Source organism: Moschus berezovskii, chromosome 7 (assembly GCF_049115385.1).
Source record: "Moschus berezovskii isolate FMDL1 chromosome 7, NW_MosBer_1.0, whole genome shotgun sequence".
In the NCBI taxonomy this organism is placed as follows: domain Eukaryota; kingdom Metazoa; phylum Chordata; class Mammalia; order Artiodactyla; family Moschidae; genus Moschus; species Moschus berezovskii.
In genome coordinates, this window is record NC_142466.1 from 69419588 (window position 1) to 69445346 (window position 25759).

A 25759-nucleotide genomic window follows, 5' to 3' on the forward strand; every position below is an offset into this window, starting at 1 on the left:
TATTTACTTCTGGCCCTTTTTCTACCTTTGTAAGTGGGAATGGAGTAGAAGGAGAATACAAGTATTTGGTTTTTTAATATCCTACTTTGAAAAAGTCTTCTGTGGTGAGCCTTTCCCCCAAAGAAAGGCCTTTGACCCTTTGCAGTTGAGTTACTCAACCCAGCTTTGGATAGCCGCATTCCTCTCCACCATATGCGTGTGCCATTTCCCTCAGCTGGATATTTAGGTGACTTCCGCTCTTTCGTTTTTCCAAATGCTGTAGGATACTGGTAGTTAAATCACTGTGACTCTCTTCACTCTCTCCTTAGGATAAATTCCTAGTGAGGCCACAGAGTAGCAGCTTCTCAGCTTCTCTGTGTTACTCCCTGTTTCCCATCACTCTTTCTGACCGGGAACCAAGTCTATAACATTTTTGAGGCAACTATGATTTATAAGGGCTTCCCTGGTGGCTCAGAGGTTAAAGCGTCTGCCTCCAATGCGGGAGACCCGGGTTCGATCCCTGGGTCGGGAAGATCCCCTGGAGAAGGAAATGGTAACCCACTCCAGTATTCCTGCCTGGAGAATCCCATGGACAGAGAAGCCTGGTAGGCGCAAAGAGTAGGACACGACTGAGCGACGGAACGGAACGGATGATTTATAAGGTCCTTGTGTATGTGTGCGCACCGGCTAAGTTGCTTCAGCCACGTCTGACTCTTCTGTGAGCCCACCAGACTCTTCTGTCCATGGGACACTCCAGGCAAGAATACTGGAGTGAGTTGCTAGTTCCTCCTCCAGGGGATTTCCCAACCCAGGGATCACACCTGCATCTCTTCTGTCTCCTGTATTGGCAGGGGGGTTCTTTACCACAAGTGCCATCCAGGAAGCCCCATAAGGTCCTTTTATATTGGGCTTATTGATTGACTTCATGATAGGGATGAACACCCTCACTTAAAGATGGGAAATGGGCTCAGGGAGGTGAAACGACTTGCCCAAGGTCATAGGCCCTCAACCTGAACCCAGACTAAGCCTGAGCAGTCAGGGCTCCTCCACTGCTCCACACACTTCTCTCAGGCCCCCAGGCCAGGGTGACAGCAGGCATGACAGGCGTAGTTTAAAACTGAGTGCACAGTGATACACACAGCTTGCTTGAATCCCAGGGTCCACCTGTCTGTGCTTGTCAGTCTTGACCATCCAACCACAGACCAAAGAAGGGAAACATCCATAGTCCTTCAAGTACAGGATTCAAGCGATCTTTTGTTCAGCAATGGGGAAGGTTCGTTTTTACCACTAAAGAACTAAATGAGTAGAAAATGGCTACTAGTGGCTGCAGGGATAAACTTGATAATAGCAATCTAACTCACCTCTTCCTGATTTTTAGTTGTGAATGCAAGATGACCTTAGATTTAACACTCAAACAAATCTTTGAAATTCATAAACACAGATCTTCTAAAGAAGCCTGGCTTCTTCCTAGGAGGGACGCCCTGATTCCCCTTCTCAAATTTTTTTAAAAGAAAAGTCTGGGGAGCACAGGATGGCATGAATTTATTTCATTTCAGTATCCTTTGAGGATGTAAAATCTCTTTCCTACCTATCAGCAATGTCCCAGACAAAATGATCCTCTGATCGAATGAAGGAATACAACTGATATTTACTTGCAGAATAAGAAACGTCTGAGCACAGACAGAACTACAGCTGCTGAACTTGAAAAAAAATTCAGTGCTCCGAAGTACTTGCTACTTGTAGAAAAATAGGTAAAACCAGAAGAAACCATCAAAAGCCAAAGGGGTTACGATATTTTCTGAAATAACCATTCCCCAAAAGATCTGACATGTATTTAAAAAAGGCATTTCTAGGAGAGAAATTAAATAGTTGTGATGTTGTTGTTTAGTCACTAAGTCATGTCCTACTCTTTTGTGACACCATGGACTGCAGTCCACCAGGCTCCTCTGTCCATAGGATTTCCCAGGCAAGAATACTGGAGTGGGTTGTCATTTCCTTCTTCAGGGGATGTTCCCAATCAAGGGATCAAATCCTTGTCTCCTGCATTGGCAGGTGGATTCTTTACCACTGAGCCACCAGGGAAGCCCAGTACTTCCCAATGAAAAAGAAAAAAAAAAAAAAAAAACCAACATCAAGAATGTGCCCTCACTCCCATCCACTGATCTCTTACTTCCAAACTCCTTATCCAGAGCTCTTCTGTAAGCTGTCAGTATGAGCAATTTCTGCTTTCTCTGGAGGTTTCATGTCTGATCATTTAAAGGACTCTCAATACAAAGGGTCTGCCTGAATGGAGAAGAGTTCCTCAACTTTTTAAAAACCAGGCCCACTTCTGCCTCAGTCTGTGGGTGATAAAGAACCAGAATCAAAGGTGCAGACAAAACTCAACCCCAGACACACGCCTGGGGTGGGGCTCTGCACTTTGACAACGCCAGGCCCAAGGCCTGCACGTCTGATCAGGGCCTTGACAGTGTTGTCAGCTGTCCTGCGGGTGATTCGGAAGTGATGACACCGATTCCCACCATCTTGTCACTTCACAGTCACGCCACAGATGGCTTTCAGACGGATCCTGAGCCCTGCAGAAGCTCAGTGAGCAGGAGCCGAGTGACAGCTGAATTCCCTAAGCGTGTGCCCCAAGCATGTGACAAGAGCCCCCTGAGCTGGCCTGATGGCACATTATTCCTAGATCTTTATTTACAAAGCATCTCTTCGGGAATTGGGAAGCATGCTCTAGGCCAGAGGGGCCCTCAGATTCAGCATTGAATGAGGGAGGAATTGACCAGGGATTCTCAGGGGGCCCTTCAACTGAGACCAGCAACATCTTCATCTTCAACAAGGCTAATGTTTCTTCCCCTCAGGAACTAAGACTCCTGAGCACTTACTGCTTCTCAGATGTCCTCCCATGGGGGACGTCCTCTGAAGGTCAGCATCCCAGCGGCAGCCAGAACGCTGGCGCTCCGGTGTCCCTTTTGCATTCCTTTCTTCTGAAGGCTCCAACTGAACCAGCAGCAGCTTCACTGTGGCTCCTTTGACCTGCTACAGTGTTTGCCTGGACATCCTGGGATGCCTCCAGCTCCCCCTCAACCCCCCTGCCCCAGGCGCTGCCATCAGATGGGGGAGCTGAATCTTGGTCTCAAGGTCAGGTGACTAGCTCTGCAGTGCCCCAGAACAAACACTGAGCACTCCCCTACCTCCTTCACCATGCACAACTTCCCTCGACGAGCAGCTGAGGTGCTGCCTGGTTCATACAAAACCTCTACCCACCCAACTCTCTGGAAAGGCATGTGTGGAGATGCACCTCTGTCCCCGGCCCAGGCCCCGGGACGCCCAATCCATCTGACTCTGACAGAAGGTAGACAAACACGCCGCTGGCCTGGGTAACTTACAAACTCCACAGAGGGCACATCTCAGGTACTGATGACAGTGATTCAGAGAATCTATCCCCTAGACTCAGTTGATTTCCTTCCATTGACCATTGTCATCTGAGAGCCCCTTGAAGCGTCAGTCACAGGTCTTCATGGCTGAAGGATGCAGACTGGGGCCAGGCCCTTGCTGCCTCTGCCTAAAGCATTTGATGTCCTCTTAACAGGGCTCCCCACCCTTAGACCCCACCCTCACCCTCTCTAATCTGTCCTCTCTAATTCATCTTCTTAAGATGTGAATGTCACCTCCCTGGCTCAGATGGTAAAGAATCTGCCTACAATGCAGGAGACCCGGGTTTGAGCCCTGGGTCTGGGTCGGGAAGATTCCCCTGGAGAAGGGAATGGCTACTCACTCCAGGATTCTTACCTGGAGGATTCCCTGGACAGTGGAGCCTGGTGGGCTACAGTCCATGGGGTTGCAAAGAGTCAGACATGACTGAGCAACGAACACTTTTCAAGAAGCAGGCAGATAGGTCTCCCTAAAGCAGAGATCTGATCTTCTGCTCCACCATCTTTCACCAGCCACAGAGGACAGACCCAACTCTGCTGCCCGGCCCTTCAGGCTTTCTGACGCCTGGCTTCATCTCTCTCTTGTATCTTTTCTGTCTTCTCACAGCCTCTTCTTTATTCACTATGGACCATTCACAAGGCCCCTCCCAGGAAGTCCTCACATCCACCAACCTCTAAATATCCAGATCCTCTGTATCCAAGAAGGCCCGCCTCACACGCCGCCTCCTCCATGAAGCCTTTCGGATGCTCCTTTGGCAGCATTATCCCGAGAAGACACATGGAAAGTACCTGGCCCAAACCAGATGCTTCACCATCAGTAGAGTTACAGCTTTTAGGTGGCTCTGGTGCCGTGGTTTGGGGACCACCAAATAATACAAGAACTGACACTGTCACTGTTCTCTATAACTGTGTAGCACAGAGGTTATGGGCAGACAGAATTCAAACTAACTTCCTGGGTGGGACACCTCCATCTGCAGCTCTGCCCGTTACTAGCTATGCCACCTGTGACAAGGTACTTAATAAAAAACAAACAAACAAACAAAAAAAACACATCGGTTTGCCCCAGTCTCTCCATCTATAAAATGGGACTCTTAATAGAACTTACATTCTAGGGTGTGTCACAAAGTTCAGGAAGTTAATATTCGTAAGCACTTAGAACAGAGTGGTAATCCAGGTAGATCCAAGGAGTTATTACTTCTACTGTCCCACAACAGGGAATCATGCGTCAACCACAAACTGTCAAGGACAAGGCCACTTTTTGAGGACAACCTCATCAGGCCAGAAAGGGAAGTCCCACTAGCTTGACTGTGGGTGTAGGAAGCCCAGAGTTGGAGGCTGGGCTCAGGTCCAGCACAGCCTGTGGCCCAAAGAATTCATAAAGTTCTTTCCACACACCAAGCATTGTGCTTAGCCATTTAAACAAATAATTTTATTATGACCTTATGTATTGCCCCTGAACCTCATCTCCAGAATGTTACCTCATCTGTAAAAAGGGGATTCTAATAGGACCACCTCAAAGACCGGCCCTAAGGATCACACACAGAGAGTGTTCCACAGGTGCGAGGCACAGAGTGAGCAGTCAGGAAACACCATCTATTATTATTACACCCACGTCAGGACAGATGCGGCATTCCAGGCCTGAAGAAACTAATCACTTGTCCCAAAGTACTAAGCTTCTGAGACCAGGAGCCAGGATTGGAGCCCAGATTTCTGATTTTCACATCACCACAGTGGACCACTAGGGTCCTGCCGTGCTTGAATCAACAGCTCTGGGCACTTGTGGTGGGTGGTGTCACTGGTTACCTCCACAAAAGGCGAAGAACCCAGACCAAGAATACTGGGCCCCCAGCACCACCCCACTCTCAGCTGGGCAGCTGCTGCTCTGCTTGCTGTTGGCTCAGCACTGAGGTCGTGATGGCAAGATCCCCCCCGGCCCCTGATCCCCGGGAACATACTCCTGCCTGCTGCTCTACTGTTCTCTTTCCCTTAAGAACCACCCCCCCAACTCCCCGCCCCACTCCTGATCCACCTGGGAATCGAATCCACCCATGCTCCACATTCAGTCACACTACGGCGTGGTTAACTCCTCAGTGTCGGCCTCAGCCCACCCACTCAGAACCAGCTCTGCGGCCTGCCACTTCCTGCCCGGGAAGCTCCTGGACTGGGGCCCACCAACGCCCTCCACACTTGTGATGCTAAAGGGTACTGGCCCTCAGCAGTTGGTGTCCTGGCTGGGAATCCGGCTCTGTGGGGAAATAGTACAGCCTGCAGCTTCCGTCTGCCTTTGAAGATACAATCACACATCTGAGGGTCGTCATGTGGAAGATGTAAGGTTAGACTGGTTCTGCTTGACCTCAAAGAGCCCAACTAAAACAATAACAGAATCCACAGAAACAAGTCAGCCAGCAGAGTGCCCATAAACACCAGGCACTCAACAAACCTGTACTAATTTGGAGGGGATAGCAGAAAAAACTTGAAAGCCCAGCTGTGCAAAGGAGTGTCAGGTTATGTGACAAATCCTCTCATCACTGCACGTTTTCAGGCACAGGTGTAGGAGGGTTGGACTGGGTGATCTCCAGGCTCCCTAGGAACCCCAAACAGAGTCTAGGATAGCAACTTGCAACTTTGGCTCCACGGCAGAAGCACTGGGGGACTTTCAAAACTACTGATGTCCAGGCTCTGTCCCCAGAAACTGTGGTGTCATTAGTCTGGGGTGGAGCCCAAGCGACTAAAACTTTTGAGAAATGCTCTCCTGGTCATTCTAATAGGCTCAGGGCTGGTCTAGGTAGGGCCTGTTGATGTGGTGACACACAGCATGGTGAATCAGGCAGACACTCTCAGCCCCTTAGAACCATAGAGATATTACTCAGTGTTCAAAAATCTGCATTTTTTTCCCCCTGATTTATTCACCATGAACACTCCTGGGTTTAATCTGTTCTGTCAATACCGATACATTAATGTCACAAACCCCATGGCAGACACTGCAGAATGGATTATCCTGACACTGGCCTGAGCCAGGAAAAGAAGAACATGGCACAGAGATTGGGAAAGGCTCTCTCACTAATTGAAGACAAAAGGACTTCTGGGTTGAGGGGACAGAAAAGGCTGGGGGTGGGGAAAGAACTCTGTAAATTCATGTCACTTGCACTGGAGCTGGGTGGGTGTGAAAAAAAATTTAAATGACTAAAATAATACAGTCCCCACAAGCCACATCTTTAAGTTCTCTCCATCCTTTCGGTCTGAGCTTGGCTACTCAAGGTCTATGCTAAAAATGCCTGCTGCACGAATGACTGAATGGTGTACACTTTCCCCACAAATGTCACTGCCGTGTAAAAGCTGAAACGGACACACTCAAATAAGGCTGCACAGGCAGGGCAGACAGTAAGTGGCTGCCTCAAAATATATCTAGGCAGCCAGCCCCCTGGTCTTGGAGGGGGAAACTGACTCCCATCAGAGGTGAGGCGAAGCTTTCCTGGCCTCATCCCAGAAAAGCTCTGGCATCAGATCTGGCATCCAAAGTGAAGTGCTATTACCCAGTTACTTTCCTAAGGTGTCAGGAGTTGAATGTGTAATAAGTGCATGGGTATCTGCAGATGAAACGTGTCATTTTCTAAAGACAGGTGAAATCATCATTATCATAATAGTTGATGAGAACATAACACAGTCAGGGTGAGACGGAGTCAAAATATTGAAATCTAAAAAGGCACCTGAAGAAGAAATACAGATAGCTGACAGAGCAAGCACGGAGGAGAGGACGTCCAGACACAGATTGGTCATTCAGAAAAATAAAATTAAAACCCAACCTTGTACTCTGAATTCAAACTCCAGAGTAAAATGTCAATGTTAAAAAAAGAAACCATCAAAGTACTAGAAGAAAATACACTGGAGTACAGAAAACTCTAAGCAGCACGCTGGTTACACTGTGTTAAACATCAATAATGATCCAGGAACAAAAAACAAACGATTCAGTGTAAACAACCAAAGCAATCACTGGATACAGGTCTGAATGGCAGATTACAAACTTGTAAAAAATATCCTGCAATCTAAATGGCAGACAAGGGACTGCCATCCTTAATCCACAAAGAGCTCATATAAATCAATAAAATGATAAACCCTATGGCAGAAACGATAGACAGATAGAAATACACAGTTTTGGAAAAGAGACAGCAGTGGTCAAATGCATATGCACTAGTAACCCAAGAAGCTTCAAACTAAACTGCATTGCAGTGAAGCAGGCAAAACCCGTAAGGCCTTTCTAGAATACAATTTGAAAGCCTGTATCAAAAAAATTTTTACCTTCCTACTCAACAATTCTCCTCTGGGAATCAATCCCAGGAAAATAATCACAGACTTATTCATGCAAAGAATTAAGTTACAAAGATGTTCATTACAGCACTGTTAAATTAGTGAAAACTAGGAAGAGCCTAAATAGGCAAACAGAATACTATACAGACATTAAATTATTGTTGTTGAATGTTTAAAACAATGTAGACATCTTTCCATGTCATTAAGTGAAAAGTATATAAATAGATACACACAATATTGCTTTTTGTGAAGGAAAATACATATACACATACAAGCACTGAAAAAGGCTAAATGGAAAAAGTGAAATGTTAAAGCTGCTTCTTTGAATTGTAGAACTGAAGTTGGTTTCTACTTTAGTTTTGCTTATCTGCATTTTCTATACCAAACCTTGTCTTAGTTTTGTTGAAGGGGGAAGAAAAGAGTTAACACAGAGTTAAAAGAGTTAACATTGGTGGTGGTTTAGTCACTAAGTCATGTCCGACTCTTGCGACCCCAGACTCCTCTATCCCTGGGATTTCCCAGGCAAGAATACTGGAGTGGGCTGCCATTTCCTTTTCCAGGGGATCATCCCAACCCGGTGATCCAACCCACATTCTCCTGCAATGCAGGCGGATTCTTTACTACTGAGCCATTGAAATTTATAAAAAAAAAATCCAAGCTTACTCTTCTGAGGAACTGCCCAGAACACAGGCAACTGGCATCTGCCCCTCACAGGAGGGCAGGTAGGGGCCGCATCATTCTGAGAATGCCACTCAGGCCCCAAACCACATGCATGGCTTTGGAATGCACCAGGGGATTACAAGGCTGTCTGGCTTTCTGAAAGTGCACATCCCAAAAAGCAGAGAAGCTTCACTCTGAAGAACTTTTGGGACATTTTCATTTTTAGAATTTAGCCATGGCCTGGAGAATCCGGGAAAGTTCCATTCCTCCTGCTTCTGTTTGCCTCTCCCCCATAGCCCACATTCTGGTGAGCCCCAGAAAAGAAAGCACTTTCCCAGCAATCACAAATGCCCCTCATTGAAATGTTCTGCTGAGCAAAACAGGCAAGCTCTAGCCTCATATTCATCCTGCCCTAGTGCCGAGCTCAGGCAGACAACACAGCAGGTGGCCTCCTAGTTTAGAGAATTGGGGCAATTTTCGACCAGTGGCAGGTGGCCCTTCACACCCAAGCCCTTGCCTCCTTCTTTTATCACAAGCAATTCCACTAGGCAATCTCGAGGCTCTGGCCACACCTGCTTGAATCCAGCAGGGCTCCCTTCCCCATCGCAGTCACTGCAGACACGACCCCTTCTGTCTGGGATGCCCCATGTGCGCCTTCCTCTGGACCCAGCTCCCAGATGACTTCCTCTTCCTGGTGGTTCTTCCCAGCCCCTGACAGAGACTACTATGCTTCAGAGCATGTATGGCTCTTAATCCCGGACTCACTTGCTGGATCAACTCTACTGGCTGGACTGCACCGCCGGGGTCCTATTCATCTTGGCTAATGAAATGCTCAAGTTAAAACCTGGAGTCATCGGCGACTCTCCTCCCCCATCAGATCTCATACTTCCTCTGTCAGGAAACCCTGCAGGATGTGTTCTGAATCTGGTCTCCTCTCATCACCTATCACCAGCACCCCAGTTCCTGTTGCTGAAGGTCACCTAAGTTGGCCCCCCGGCTGGTCTCCTCCCGTCTGTTCTCCACTAGGCAGTCAGAGTGATCCTTTTGAACCCCAAAAGCCAGATCATGTCATTGCTCTGTTTAGAACCTCCAATGACTTTCCATCTCGCTCAGAGTTAAAGCAAGAAACCCTTTCAGCGCCTCCAAGACCCAAAGCTCTCAGCCTCCCCATCCCAATTCATCTCAGACTTCTCATCTCCCCACTTCCTCCCCACCTGCTCCACTCAGTCATACCGATCTCCCTGAAGCAGCCAGGCGTGCTCCTGCCTTGGACTTGTGCCCTGACTGTCCACTCTGCCTAGAATGTACTTCTCTCTGCGAGCCGTGTGAATCACATCATCACACCCTTTAGCAAAACCCTCTGGGCATCCATCTGAAGCAGTTCTCCACCCCAAACTCAGGCCCACTCCAGTTTTACTCTTCTCTACACCCTACCCGGCATACTATATTTGCTTGAATCCTCTCCTGAGAAGGCCAACTCAGGGGAGCATGAATGTTTGTTTTGTCCACACTGTAGTCCCAGCACCTAAACAGAACAATACCCAGCACGTAACCTACTCGCAACAATGTCTGTTGAATGAATGAAGAGAAAGGACTTGGAATGGGCTCTCAGAGCCCAGCTGAGGACTTGGAGTCCAGCCTGTAAGTGAAATGCACCAGAAGTACCCATCTCCCCGCCAACCTACCCACCTATCAAATCATTTTTCCACTCACTGGCCTCGGGAAACCCCTTTCTGACCATTACTCTAAAGTTTTGCTTGGAAAACTCAGGGCCTGAGTCATTCCCCAGTGCTCTGACTAATTCTCGCTCCATCCCTTGAACCCACCTCCAAGATCCTTCCTCTACAGCATAATGGGAAATCCAGAGAGAGTTCCCCTTGGAGAAAATGGAAAGGAACTGAATGATTTAGAGGAAAATTCAATTCTTCCTAGCTCATCAGTTGAGAAAGCGCAAATTCTCAGGAAGCCAGTGCCTCTGAAAGTGAAACATTAATAGAAATATTACTGGAAAATACCCAACAGGAAGAGAAGGAAAATTCCATTGTGGAAGCAAAGTCCTCTGTCGATGTTCCTTAATGGTCTCAGTAACTTGTTTCAGAACCAAAACACAGAAAGAACCGGAAATCAATCAGGCTGTCACCCTTCCTCTGGACTGGAGCTTTGGCCAAACCATCTCCACATCACCCCAGCACAAAGGGTATTAGAATCAGAACACAAGGTCAACAGCCTGGCCACTGTGTTGGCGAGTACCTGCTGTGAGGAATGCAAGCTCCATTCTTCCTGGGACCCTCAGTATTTCCATCTGTAAAATGGGGGTTACAGCACCTTCCTCAAAGAGTGATTCTGACAAGTTAATTATGGGTGTGAAAGATTCTTCTAAGCCTTGGAATACTTATGCAAATGTAGGAATCTGTAAGTCCTTCAATGCTAACAGAGGAGATTTTTATAAGAGTTTAAGTCTAGCCACAAATAAGGGAGAGAAAATTAAGGCATGAGATTGTGCAGCCTGAGGTGGTATGGCACAGTGGTTCAAAACAAAGACCCTAAATCTGGTTTCAAGTCTCACCTCTGCCATTTTAACCTCTCTGCCTCAGCTCTCTCATATGTAAAAGGGGAATGACCGTAGCCTCTACTCAAAGGACTTTGGTGAACAGTATGACTAATTCTGCTCTTGTGGAAAGCTCCTTCAACTCGAGTGACTACTCTTCCTTGATTCAAGTGCCTCCTCCTCCAAGAAGCCTTCCCTGCTTCTCTCAGTTGAAATGAACCTCCTCCTGACCCTGCTTCTCCTTTAGTTCCATGGAGTCAAGGCTCTGCTCAGGACAGCTTCTGTGCCAGGATGGCTCCCAGCTCACCCACACCACTCTGTTTACAGATAAACTCTGCCACACAGAGCGGTGTGGTCCCTGAGTCCTCACCAGAAGATAAGCTCCTTGAGGGCAGGGACTACCCATCCCCTGGCTCATCCCTGTTATCCACACAGTTTCTGACAGTGGCCTGCATATGGCAATTTCCCAGTCAACATAAGCCAAGCAAGGTATAAGGCAGGCAGGGTGGCAGACACCACCAGCAGCCTGTCTCCAATCCTGCAGGAACAGCACCCCCTCAGAAAGTGGGCGGAGATGCCACCATCAGCCAGCCAGCAACCCAGCTTTCTGCTTCAAAGCCACAAATCCCAATTTATTTTCTAGGGCGCCGCCTGACCTCTCCCTTCGCCACAGGCCACTACCACTTGGCTCTCCCATCACAAGAGGAGAAAGTCAACCCCAAGTGAAACTGCCCAAGGGAGCACCTGACCACAGGCATGTTCAGCTTTGCTTAAATGACCAGAGGAACGTACACCTTTTCAAGTTTGCCTTTTAACCCTTACTTTACGGGTCAGAAATGCTTTGGGGTTGGGGAGAGGACGAGATCAAGGGTTAAGTCTGGGGAAATCAGTTATATTCTGAGTTGGTCAGATTAGAAGACAGTCATCTGATCTCCTTCAAGGACACTTAGGTTCCTTGTTGACAAGGGCCAAGGTACTGGGGTTTTTCTGTTTTTTTTTTTTCCTTAAAAGAGCGCACATGCAGGCTTGCCAATCCTTCAATGAGAAGACATGACAGTTACAAGACACACGTTTTGTGCAGCTGTCCCTTGGGAAGTGCCAACTCTGTGCATGGAATTTCTCTATGAAATAACTCGGGTGCTGCATTAACATCTCATTTAGGGAACTCATAGTGAGATGAGGAAAAGGGAGGGGAAAGCTGGCTTGGGGGCCCCTTTGGGGACCACCAAAGCCCAGACTGAAAGAGATGGGAATTGGGAGGGGGTGGTATAAGAAGAGGAACATTAAGGGGAGGAGGAGACATACACTGCACATTTCAGTAAATATCAGAGCTTTACTATCTCTATCCAAATCACTGAAAAGAGTTGAACAAATTGATAAAAAGTATACAGGCTTGTAATTCAGACTGAACAGGTGTAATCCTGACCCTGTCACTTGGTAGTTTTGTGACATTAAGCAAATCAATACCTCTAAGCCTCAGTTTCTTTATCTGTGGAATGGGGCAATGGTACCCATGGTAGAGGAATAGCACTAAACTCCCTGATTAATGGCCTGCCTGTATCCCTACCCTCTGCCACAGGACTTCACAGCTTCCCCTCTCTCTCTGAATACTGGCTGGCCTTATAACTTTCTTTGGTCAACAGAAGGAACAGTAGGCCAGTTTCTAACTTCAAGAAACTGTATGGGATTCTGTAATTTCTTGGAACCCTGCCACATCATATGAACAAGGCTAAAAGATGAGAGGCCACATGGAACAGAGCCGAACTGTGGCAGCCAAGGCCATCCTAAACCAAACACGTCAGACAGCCCAGCTAGGACTGGCAGGGCTGAATACCCACTCCACACTGACCATATATGCCTGAGTGAGCCCAGTTGAGGCCAGAAAAACTACTCAGTTGACTTGTGGGTTCATGGATAATAATAAAGACTTACCATTTAAATCAGGGGTTGGAAATTACAGACCACAGGTCAGCTGCCTATTTTTGTAAATAAAGTTTTATTGGAACACAGCTATACTCTTTAATTTATATACTGTCTGTATGCTTTCAAGCTACAATGGCAGAGTTGAATAGTTGTGATGGGGGCTGTCTGGCCTACAAGCTAAAATTACTCACTAACTGATTCTTTTGCTAACCTCTGGTTTACAACCACCGACTCTGGAGTAACTCGGGATGCAGCAATAGCTAACAGATACAGTACTTAACCCGTCCTAGGGTGACTGTGAAGATTAAATGATTAATTAAATGGTCAGCCTGAAGCCTGGAGAATATATTTCTTTTCTGAGGAATTGATGGGAAAAACTGGATCTGATATGCAGCATTTCTCTCACACTACTTTCAAGGGACAGGACTTCAAAGTGTTTCAAGCCAAACCACAGCTACCAAGCTTGGTCCTTACTTTTTCAATCAATTCCTTTCTAAGAACTGGAGAATGTGGCTATTAACCAAATGGAAAATGACTCATGCTTCACCCTGGCTTCAATCAAGCTACACATCAATGATTTGATGTGAAAAGGACACAAAGACCCCAATTCCCCACTCCTCCAAAAGATGTATGAGACATTCTCTTCCTTTTGCGGCTCCAACCTCTCTCTATAATTCCCCTACTACACCCACCTTTCAGAGCCTCCATCCATTCTCTTGGCACCAGCTTCTACCTGGAGAAGCTCAAATGCCACCACCTCGTGAAAGCCCTCCTTGAATTCATAGACAGTTGTGAATTCCTCTCAGCCCTCTGCACACACTTCTGTTCTGGCATGCCTCACGCTGCGACACTGCCTCATTACCCGGCTGTCTCCCAGACTAGATCTTAAAAAGCTCATGTTCAACTGCAGACTGAGAAGCTTCCCTCTTGAAAAAACTCGCCACCACTTATTCTCTCTGAGGTCCCCCCCACCTCACATGCTGCTCAGAAACTGTTTGCTGAGTATTTAAAAAAAAAAAAAAGTTGAACATGATATTATTTATTTCTTTGGAAGCATGTTATTTAACTCAACTCTGTGGATGCTGACAAAATACAAAGTGTTGGTACACATCAGCATGTATTTAAACTTGGGAAACTGATGTCATGGTGCATCTCGACTTTCTCAGTTGCAGTGGAAACATTTACTTAATTATGATAAAAAAAAAAAAAACAAGACTTCAGCAGAAAACATAAGTGGATAACACTTGTCTGGCTGCACATAAGGAGACCTACCAAGTTACTGGCCTCTTTGTCATCATTATTTTTTTTTTTAATAAAGACAACCTGAGGGAATAATATTTCCACCTACTAAAGTTTCGTATTTTCCTCCCAGGAGCTCAGGCCTTCACTGCCTCTCACTGGGACTATATTATAATTGCCTCCCAAGTCCAAACCCATCGATTCCAGATTGCAGCAGCTTATAGCCTGGGATGCTCCTCAACCATGGCTCTGAGTCTATCCTTTTCCTGATTCAACAGTCTTCCAGGCTTTCCCTGTGGGGTCCAAACTCAGGCCCCCACCTATCTCACACTGTCATCTCTCATTTCCCAAGTAAGGCCCACTGCAAGAAAGCTTTCCTTTCCAAAAACACCCTCCACATTAAGGTTTTATATATACACAAGCACACACACTCCAACACACAGACATACATGCATGCACACACAGATGCATGCACACACAGATGCATGCACACAGAACATACGCCTAAGGGCTCCCACAGGCTGTAGTCAGCCTTCCCTTGCACTGAGATTCCACTTCCATCCCTAGATCCAACTCAAAGCTGCCTCCTAGGTGAAGATCTCACTAAATTCCCGAAGACAAAAACACTGGGAAACAAATGATGAAAAGGTAACGGGCGTCAGCAGCCTTCAGAGGCTTAGGAAAAAAATTACAGCCAAGTCTTTTTGCAGCCTTTATTCCTTCCTTCTAGCTTGTCCTTATACTGAGAGATCTCTGAGCGCAAAATATGTGCTGGGTAAAAGTCGGTTAAATTGAAAACCGACTCTCTCTTCCATGTGATTCTAAAAGGGAAACTACCCCAAACTGGAGACTGGCTGTTAGCAGGGTATATGTAGCCAGGTGTGTATGTGCCCCAGGATTCACCTAGGAGAAAAGGAGGATGCTTAAGTATGTATCAGAAGGGGGCACAGGTACTGAGGGGGGCAGAAGGGCCCCCCAGATAAAGGTGGGTAGGGAGTGTCAATGGAGGCCCTGAAAGGAGGATTTGTGGACCAACAGCTCCTAGTCCCACACCACAGTAACTCTCAACACAGGCCGCCATTAAAACACAGGTCCTGACACAGCTGGGGCATTCAACAGCCCTATGGGTACTTGTTCTATTCCCTGACAACTGATAAAGAGGAAGCTGGGCCAGAGATTAAGTGGGCTAGAAGTAGGTTTTCCTGGATCCATGAGTGAGGGACAAAAGGCGGACTCTAGTGTGTTCAGGGCTGGACCTGCAGTGTCCCTGGCTTCCAAAAGCTGTCTGGCTGCAAATAATGTGAAAACCAGGCTACCACCTGGCAGCTTGACCAGGAATGCAGGGTGGGTATTGGCCCCAGACTAGGTGACAGCCCCACAGAGGGCAGAGATGAAGAGGGCACCCGGAGTCTCTGCATCCCAAAGCAGCTCCAACCAGAAGACCCAGAGGGACAGTATGAAGCCACTGTTGCATTGGTGTGGTCCCAGGATCAGCTGCAAAAGATCACCTGAGAATTTGTTAAAAATACCCCTTCTCAGGCCCCACGTGTTTTAACCAGTCTTCCAGGTGCTGGTTTGAGAACCACTGCATAGTATGACCCGCCCTGTTTCCTTCTCTTACTTGCTAGAAAGAACATCTGGCAGCTGCAATCCCTCTGACTCTGAAGATGGCAACAACCTCTTTAAAGATCAAAGGGCTCAAAGTCACAATCTAGTAGGTGAAGTGCACTCCAGAGAGATCTTTTTTAAAGAAACCATATCTGCTCATATGATTCAACAGCTAAATCTCCTCGCTGTGCTTAGGTTTCAAGGTTCTCCCCGACCCGGGACCTCCTGCCCCTCTGGGGTCCTGCCCAACTCTAACCTCTCAATTCCTGCCACAAGGCCTTTACCTACAATCCCGTAGAGCACCAGGTTCTCTTCTGCAGCCAACCATAACAGTGGTCCTCCCTGGCCACCTCCCATTAAGCCCTGCCGTCACAGCACTCATCATGTACACCGCAGCCTGGACCACAGTAGTCACTGGACCCTGCTCCAGGGCCCAGCAGAGGGGAGCAAAGAACTGTAAGAAACATCTGGTGGAACAAAGCCAAGTTTTCAACACACTTAACACTTCAGCTATTAAACTTAGTATTCCTCAGGATTTGAAATAGTCCTATTTATAGTTAAGAAAAAACATTTACTAAAGTTCTGAAAACCATAAAGGAAGATTCTAGTGAGCAGGTAGAACCACAAGCAGCGGGAAAGAAAGCAGATTTGCCCACCTGGGAGGTGGTCATGGAATAACAAAGGAATGGTGGGATCTCTCTGGAGAGCTAGGCTAGGCCATCCTTCCATTTCCAGGGACTCCAGGTTCTCCCAGATCAGCACCTAGCCAAGCCTGGGCCACACATAAGGCAGCAGGGAGCCTCTCTGTTGTTTCCCTTACAGATGGACCACAAACCCATAATACTGGGGGCTCCCAGAGAAACCTCCTCTGTCCCAAGGCAGCACCAAGGTGCTAGACCACCCAGCTTCTAGCTCTTGTCATTTAGGGTGTGGTACCCCAAGTGCTTAGGAAGCCCAGAGTCCATGCAGATGTGTCCCCAAACTGGCCCCAGAGGGAAGTGGAATCCATAGGTTACCCATGCTGCCTTCAACAGACCCAGAGGGAGGCAGAGGTATGCTAGGGGGACCTGGGACCCTGGGGAGAGGAAGTCAGGCAGAAAAATTCAGGAGGGGCACCGGCTTAACTTCTCCTGCCTGGAAAACAAAAAGTTCCCTTCCCAAGCACCAGCTGGCAGGTAGGGGCCTGTTTCCCTTCTGTCTGGACATCCAGTCCTAAAAGAAACTCTATCAGTTTCCCCCAGCCCACATCTGGGTGAAAAGTTTACCTTTGGGAGAAAGCAGGGCGGTGCCGGAGAACAAGAGGGACAGCAGTCTGATAGTCATCGCAGGGCACTGGGCCTCAGATGTAATGAAAGCCCTGCCTTCCACCAGAAGTAGACAGAACAAGTATTATTGTATAGGGGAAAGGAGGGTGTCACAGGTACAAAAGGCTGCCCCATTTGGAAACCTGGCGAGGGGGGTGGGGCAGGGCAGGGCATTTAGACAGATTTACGTATATTGGTACAGAGACAGCCGGTCTGGCTCTGCCATCGAAAATGTGTAATATCCGGCGGGTCCCTTCCCAGCTCTAGACCCCAGTTCCCATCTATAAAGTCAGGGGCGGGAGGAACCGGGGTAGACAAGAATAAACACTCTTCTAAATAAATACGTGGAGAAGGAAATGGCAACCCACTCCAGTATTCTTGCCTGGAAAATCCCATGGATGGAGGAGCCTGGCGGGCTACAGTGCATGGGGTCGCAAAGAGTCAGACATGACTGAGCCACTTACACTTCAAATACGTAAGGGCTCTGACTCTCTGATTTTTCTCCTCGAGGCTGGTTGGCTGTCTCTTGGACCAGGCTGGGCAGAGAGCTCTCTGGTCAGGATACTTCCAAAGAGGGCACCTAGCTGTGGGTTCAGATTGAGGACCTTCGGGAAGCAGCAGCGTTAAGAGACTGTATCAGGAGGCCAAGGATCGGGGACAAAGCGCGTGCAAGAAGGCAGAATTTGGTAGCATCGTGTGAGGCCTGACCTCGGGTCCTAGCCCGAAGTGGATGTAGGAACTCGAAACTAGAGCGGTGCCTCAGTTTCCCCGTGCGCACAGTGGCTGGAACCTCTAGTGAGGCCAAGGGCTCCTTACCTTGTCTTTCTTGCCGGCACCGCTCTCCTCCGCGGCCGAGGCGCCGCACTTGTTGAGCAGTTTCTTGCCTCCGCAGGCCGTCGGGCTCCAGGTACGGCCGCCGGAGCAGGCGCCCCCTGGGGGGTCTCCGGCACAGCCCGCGGCGCTCTCCACCTTAATGAGGCGATGCTTCGGGGAGATGTAGCGCACTTCGGCCGGGGTGGCGGGCCGCCGCTCGCTGCTGCTGCGGTAGAGGTGCGGGGAGCCAGAGGACGAGGACGAGGACGCGGCGGCGCCCGCGCCGGAGGAGGCACAGCAGCAGCCCGCCGCGCCCGACGCGGACGAGGAGGAAAAGGCGCGCTGGCTCCCACCCGGCTCCCCGCCGCCGCAGTAGTCCAGGCGGCACATGGCGCGCAGTTTGCGCAGCGACGAGCCGGGCCCGTTGTAGGGGTCCTCAAAGTCGCGCTCCTTCTGTGCGCGGTAGGCGCGGATGAGGTCGCTCGTGCTGCCGCTGTCGTCGGGCAGCGACCCCGACGAGGCCGAGAAGCAGGAGGCGGCGGCGGTACCGCAGGACGCGGAGGCAGCCGCGGGGGCCTGCGGCACGGCCTGGGGGGGCTGCGAGGGCCGCTCTCCTCGGCGCCGCTGCTCGCGGTAGTCGGGCCGCGGCGGTTGCGGGGGACTCTTGGTCTTGCTGTTGCCCAAGCTGAAGTACTTGTTCAGCCACTTGGCCATGGCGAGAGGCCGCCTAGGGCCGCGGCGCGGGAGCCGGGTCCGCCGCCGCGGCCATTCGGGGGTCAGCTATGCCGCCCAGGTCCCTCGGCGCCCCGGCCCCGGCAAGGGGCGTCCGGGGCGCCCGCTCCCGACGCCAAGTTCAAGTTCTCTCCGCTGCCTCCTGCCGGCCGCTCCCGGGCTCCGGCAGCTGCAGCACCGCCCTCCGCCTCCGCCGCGCGCCGCCCGGGTTTTGGATCTCCTGCCCCTTGCGGGCGCGTCTCATGGGATCCCCGCCGCGGCCCCACGGAGAGCGAAAGGCCCGGGCGCACCCCCGCTCCTCAGACGCTCTGGCCTTGCGCTCTGCCACGGAGCGCGCTCCTGTCCCGTCGGAACCGCAGCCTCCGCCTCGGCCGGGATCCGCGGCTGCTGCTGGAACTTGTCGGCGTCTTCGGCCCCCCGCCCCGCCCCGACTTCTTCCTTCCCGAGAACGCTGGAGCGAGCTCGGCTCCCGGCCGGCGAGGAATCGGGCCGGAGAGCAAGCGAGCGATGGAGGGAGGGAGGCAGCCGGCGCCCGCCCGAGCCCGCGCGCCCGTGCCCGTCCCGGCGGCGCCTACGGCTGCCGCTGTCGCCGCCTCCCGAACCGCCGCGTGTGTGACACTCGGGCCGCCAGAGCCCGCCCCGCCCCGCGGCCCCGCCCTCCCCGGGCCCGCGCGCGCCCCGCCCCCAGCCCGCCCTCTCAGACCCCGCCCCGCCCACCCCCACGCGCCCTGCAGCCAGACCTCGGCCCTGGCCCCGCCCTCTAGCGCCCCGGTTCTGGACAGCAGCAGCTCTACCCTTCAGCACGCGCCACCTCCTGCGGCCGCCTAGGCGCCAGCCCCCGGGTCACGCCTGAGGGCGCCGGGGTCCCGCGGCGCAGCTGGCCCCGCCTCGCTTGCAGCCCGCCACCGCCTAGGGCGAGAGACTGCCAGCCTAAACCTGCAGCGCGTAGAGGCCAAACCTTCCCCACCCCGGCACCCGCGCGTTGTGTTCTCCAGGGATCCCCACTTTAGGGGACAAGGGGATTTTTAGTCTACGGCGTGACCCTCTTAGAGGAAATGCGGTGCTGAGACCCTTAGGAAAACGGACGAAGACTTCGATTCAACCCTCTGTGCCAGACCATCGGAGGATTCTTTATGCAAATGAGCGCTTTAGCCATCCGGACAACGAATGCGACCTGGATCCTCTGCAGGGGCCTGGCCCCTCACCAATTGGAAAGCCAAGCTAAGGGGAGATCGGAATGTTTGCTTACCTTTTCGCCTCTGAGGAAGTCTTGGCTTTTACCCTGATCAGTGCCAACCTGGCAGAGCTAGCTGTGGGAATGTTTAATGCCTAAAATTGTAGAAGCTAGCAACACTCCATTTAATCCAGGGCCCTCGTTTTATTGATGGAGAAATTGAGGCTCGGAAGAAGGTCCCTCAGTTGGGTCTGGATGTCAGTTCCTGGTCTGGTGGTGCCAAAATTGTGTCATTTCCACTTGTCTCTACTTTTCAATTTAAGATCATTTTCTGATTATTAAAATGAGGAAACTGAGGCCGAGGGAGGAGCACAGTTTGCTCAGGAAGGCTTTTCCTGAGAGGAGCATATGTTCTGTGGAGACAGAAGAGTTAACTGCCTCTAGAGCCGGTGCTCCTTTAAATTTGGCTGATCAAGCCCCCAGACTATGACATACCATTAAGATGTAAGACTGAGAAATTCTCAAAGAATGCTGATTTATTAGGATGATAGTCCAAATCATTATCTCCACTTGCAACCTGCATATTACAGATAGGCTTTGGGGAAATCTGTTTCCTGTATCCTGCAGGAAAAGCAGGACCTTTTCGGGCAGGGAGCAAGGTCAGTGGCTTCTCTGGCCAGGACTGGAGGTGGAGGTCAAACTCGCAGTTTGAGGCTCATGGGTAGGTAAGGCCTCTTCCCCTGCCTAAGGCCACAGTGGGGAAGTGCCGAATCTAGGAGTCCAGCTGGGATCTTACTCTGAAGCCTGAGCTCTGTCCACTCAGCCATCCACAGTAATCCAGTGGAATTGACTGCAAACTGTCCCTTCAGGATCAGGCTATTCACTCTTTCCCTCTGGTGAGACAGGACTGTAATCATCTATGAGCCAGTTAAATTTTACAAACCCAATATATGACACACAGCCATGTATTACCAAACACAGCCCCTTCATTGCCTGAGATCTACTTATTTGGAATTTCATAGGAAATAATCTAGGATGTGGGGTGTGTGTGTGTATGGTGTCTGGGGATGGTGGGAGGACCCAGAAGTTGACCTTGACTAAAATGTTTATTTTGAATGTCCCTAGACTTAACTATCTCAAATTACCCTTTAAATCATTCCTCTACTTTATAAGCACTTAATTATCCCGCAAGTAAGGGAAGCTCAAATAGAAAACCTGAAAGGTGAGGATATCCTCACTGTGAATCCCACCTTTCAACCAACCACAAATCCTCTCCTACTCCCTCCCTTCCTGTCTCTGCTTCTAGGTTTAGGAAGGAGGAATGGTCAGATGTTGGCAGCAGGCCAGGCCACCCTGGGCAAGACAGGCTTCTCCAGGATCTAGAAACTTGTTCCCTGCATGTGGGTTGCACATGGAAGAATTATCTCTGCCTTTTCCAAAAGTTTAGGAAGAGAAGTTATATTTCACAGCTTATTTTTTCCATTTCACTTTCAGTGGGCCATGGGGTCAGACCCACTTTTCCATGTGATGTCTCTGCTGGGGTATAATTTGCAAGCCAAAATTATTGTAATGCTATAGTATTATGCCAAAAACTTCCAGAGCACTTGTGTATCTGCTTAGCCCCTACACATTCTGTATATAATTAACTCTCCTCAGCATCCCTACAATCTGGTGTTATTCCCAGTTTACAGATGGGGTAACTGGCCTAAGGTAGTATTTATTTCAAGCCGGCAAAAAAAACCACATGGGTGTTTTTCTTTGGGAACTAATAGCGACATCTTACAAAACTCAGAGTCAGAAATAATCACTGTGAAAAGAAACAGAAAATTTCCTGAAAGATGATGTTGGAGAAGCACTGTGTCAAATGGCCAGAGGAGAGGGGAACTTGTAAGAAAAGGATCGGAGCACCACGATGGTTCAGCTAGATAGACTCTTTTTAGAAAGCCAGTGACCCCATTGCACAGGGAGAAACCTGGGACCAATGAGAAGAGATTGAATCAGGAGGCACTACTGGAATTGACACCCCGTCTCTTTGGTGTCACAAATTTAACCCTATGCCTGTCGTTCTTGGCATTTTTTACCTTTAAACCCCGCTGCCTGCCTCCTTGTCCCCAGTGTTCTTATTGGAGGGGTTGGGTATGCTCCTGTTTCTGTTTCTGTTTCTGCCCTGTTTCAACTTCTCACTTTTCTCTGCACCCTCAATATCTGGAGCTGTGCTCTGCCATTGGTAAAGGCCTGGAAAAATGGTGCCACCAACCCAACAGATTCATCTACTTTTTAAGTTCATTTCATCAAATGTTGCTGTGTACCAGCCCACTAGTCTGAGCTAGAAGCATGGATTCCAGAGTCATTAATCCTCAGTGAACGTCTGAAACAAATCCCTCATTCTTGACACCTTTTTTTTTTTTTTTTAACTCTTGCTCCATCCAACCATCAGCAAAGAATATGCAGAATCCTACCACATTTCACCACTTCCACTGCTTCCATCCTGGTCCAACTCCTTAATCTCTTGACCGAATCATTGCAAGTGTCTCTCACCCATTTCCCTGTTTCTCTCTCAGAACAGCAGCCAGTAATCCCATTAAAAATTAATTTGGGGAGTTCCCTGGTGGTCCAGTGGCTAAGACTCCATACTCCCAATGCAGGGAGCCTGGGTTTGATCCCTGGTCAAGGATCCCACATGAAGCAACTAAAAGATCCTGCATGCTGCAACTAAGACTTGGCACAGTCAAATAAGTAAATAAAAATAAATATTTTTTAAAATGTATAAAAAAAATGAATCTGATTATATCTCTCCTCTCTTCAATGAGTAATGAGTTTATGTGCTCAGTCATGTCCAACTCTTTGCAACTCCATGACTGTAGCCCACCAGGCTCCTCTGTCTGTGGGATTTCCCAGGCAAGAATAGTGGAGTGGGTTGCCTTTTCCTTCTCCAGGGGATCTTCCAGACCCAAGGATCAAACCCATGTCTCCTGCATGCAGGCATTCTTGACCCCCTGAGCCATTGGGAAAGTCTTCCACTCAAATCTCCCATCAAATCCCCATTTCCCTAAGAATAAATGTCAAAATCCTTATAGTGGCCCATAAGACCTCAGACGACCTAGTTTTCTTAAATTTCTGACTTCATCTTCTACTGTCCTCTCTCTTGCGCCAAACAGGCAATCTCTTTGGTATTTCTTGAACATCTCTCAGGTTGGGCCTTTGCACTACATCTCTGGCTGGAATGCTTCCTCCAGCTGCCCCCTGGTTCAACACTTCTGGTCTTAATTTAAATGACAGTTGCTGTGAGACCTCCCCTAGGCACCATATCCAGAGTTGTCCCCACTCAACACTTTCTATCCTCATCTCTGCTTTATTTTTCTGACTATCACTCATTCCCTTTTCACATACAGCATATTTGATGTACCTTTCTTGTTTATTCTTTATCTTGCCCCACAATGGGGAAGGGATCTTTGCTTTTTGTCCTTTGTATAACTTCCGTGTCCAGAACAGGGTCTAACACATAGTAGACTTGTGATAAATATTTGTGTAATGAGTGAATGAACGTGAGTGGCTGACTGTGGAGGGTGGAATGGCAGAGGGCTAAAAAGGACATCATCTCTCTGCCTCAGTCCTGGTGTTCCTTTCTTGGGCTTTGGTCTGGAGGTAGGAGCATGTCTGACTTGCTGCATTTTTAAAGCAAATGTGCTGGAGTGTTCTGTTCCCAGATGATGTCTCCTCCTTGGGGGAGGCAGAACGAGATTCGTCCCTGTTTTCCCAGCATCTGCAGGGGCCTCCAGGAAGGTTGTGGAGCCAGGTAGCCCCTTCCACACAAGTCCCAGTGATCATGACACACAAGCCTGTCCGCGGTGTCGCTGAGCTGGCTCTGTTGTTCTCTCCACCTCAGGTACGACTAATCTTAGGAATCTCATTCCTGGTTGAAAGATAATCCTCTGTATCTAGATTAAAGGCTGTGTTTTGACCATTACTGCGCATCGAACATTGAGCCGACAGTTTAATTGAGCTGTTTACGCCGCTGCCTTGATCTCTTCCCAGAGAATTTACAACTAATTCCAAGTGTCTCTGTGAATTAAGTGGGCCTCTCCCAACATTCTCTGCCTGTCGTTTGCCTGTGCCAAATCCCACTTGTCCTTGTGTTACCCAATTATGGGCTCTCGCTCATAGCTGTATCTGGCCGAGACCACTTCCAGCCCGCTTCCTCCCTGAGAGGGCCATTAGTGACATGCCCTGAGAATGACTATGCCCCAGGTCAGCCTCTGTGGTATCTGCAGCAGTAGAAAGGGGGGTGTAGGTGAGGCCTGGGGCGGTAGCAGAGAGGACATAAATCAGACTCAACCCTTTGAAGCCACCTCTAGGCGACTGATAATAACCCCCTAACAAGAGAAGGGTGTAAGTGTCTTTAGCACAGTTCAGTGTGATGGAAGGAAAAGAATTTTAGATGGAGGTCAAGACTCCTGATTTCTTATCCTGGCTCTCTTCTGACTTCCTGCGTGGCCTCTGGGGCCTTGGTGTTACCATTTACACAATGGAAGCTGGCAGATCATTGTTTCTCTTTCTATGTCATGGAGCATCTAACGGCAGAATTGCCAGAGTTAGGAAAACACAAAATAACAATCACAAAAATGGGCACCTATGCAATATTTGGAATATTCCTGTAGTAAAATATTATTTGTTGTTTATTCAGAATTAAAATTTAACTGTGAAATGAAAGTCACTCAGTTGTGTCTGAAGACTCTTTGTGATCCCATGGACTGTAACCCACCGGGCTTCTCTGTCCCATGGAATTCTCCAGGCAAGAATATTGAAGTGGTTTGCCATTCCCTTCTCCAGGGGAGCTTCCCGACCCAGGGATTGAACCTGGGTCCCTGGCATTGCACAGGGGAAGCCCCAAATTTAATTGACTGTTCTATATTTTATCTGGTGATCTCAGGTAAGTGTGCCCACAGAAGATAAAGGGGGCTCCCCTTGACTAGTGCAGCCTCTACTGATGAAATGGACCAGAGCAGACTTCCTAACTCAAATATTAGAATCACCTCCAAAGCTTTATACAGTGCCTAGTGTCCAGTCTACTGTTGTTGTTTAGTCCCTATGTTGTGTCTGACTCTTTTGCAACCCCATAGACTGTAGCCTGCCAGGTTCCTCTGTCTGTGGGATTTTCCAAGCAAAGAATACTGCTGTTTCCTTCTCCAGGGAATCTACCCGATTCCTGAATCTACACTTCTCCTGCTTTACAGGCAAATTCTTTATCACTGAGCCACCAAGGAAGCTCCAGTGACCCGTCTGTATTTCAGACCAGTTAAATCAGAATTCTGAGGGTGGACTCAGGCATTAGTCTACCTTTTTTTTTTTTTTTAACTCCCCAGATGAGTCCAATGTACAACCAAGCTTGAAAACCACTGAACTGGAGCAAGGATTCTTAAAGTGAGGTCCCTGGAGCTTTCCTGGTGGTCCAGTGGTTAAGAATCCACCTTCCAATGCAGCAGACACATTTTAGATCCCTGGTTAGGGAACTATAAGATCCCACATTCCACAAGGCAGCTAACCCCATGCACTGCAACGGGAGAAAGCCCATGTGCTGCAATAAAGACCCAGTGCAGCCAAAAAAAAAAAAAAAAAAGCTGAGGTCCTTGGTGGACCAGCATCAGCCTCACCTGAGAACCTATTAGAAATACGAATTCTGATTTGCAGACCTTCAGAATCAGAAACCGGGTGTTGTGGAGCAGCAAGCCCTCTAGGACCTCTGCTGTAACTGAAGTTTTAGAGCCAGTTCAAAAGTTCCTTTGATGACAGTAGGGTACCTGATCAGCAAGTGGGTGCTAGGAAACTGAATTAGTTGAATTGCTTTGCAGTGATGCATCTCAATGGAGAAACTGCCTGAGCTCTGGCAATTGCAGCCTAAATTATGGAGTCTGCAACCTACCAAGTACAGTGACTGTTTCCATCTCAAACTTTGGTCTGACGGCAGTCTTGGAGGCTACCGCACCTGGCAGCTTGTCAGGCTGGGCCAGGAAATGCCATCAGTGGGCCGGAGAAGTCTGAGGGCTTA

General features: G+C 49.1%; 1 protein-coding gene across 1 annotated transcript in view; it reads right to left on the reverse strand.

The window, feature by feature from the left end:
- SHB (SH2 domain containing adaptor protein B) overlaps positions 1-19144 on the reverse strand; it is a 141182-nt gene extending 122038 nt beyond the window's left edge. Inside the window, exon 1 of the mRNA XM_055427087.2 lies at positions 17811-19144. Coding sequence (XP_055283062.1) covers positions 17811-18521 — 711 coding nt within the window. The 5' untranslated portion in view covers positions 18522-19144. The remainder of the gene's footprint in view (positions 1-17810) is intronic.
- Positions 19145-25759: the final 6615 nt, after the last annotated feature.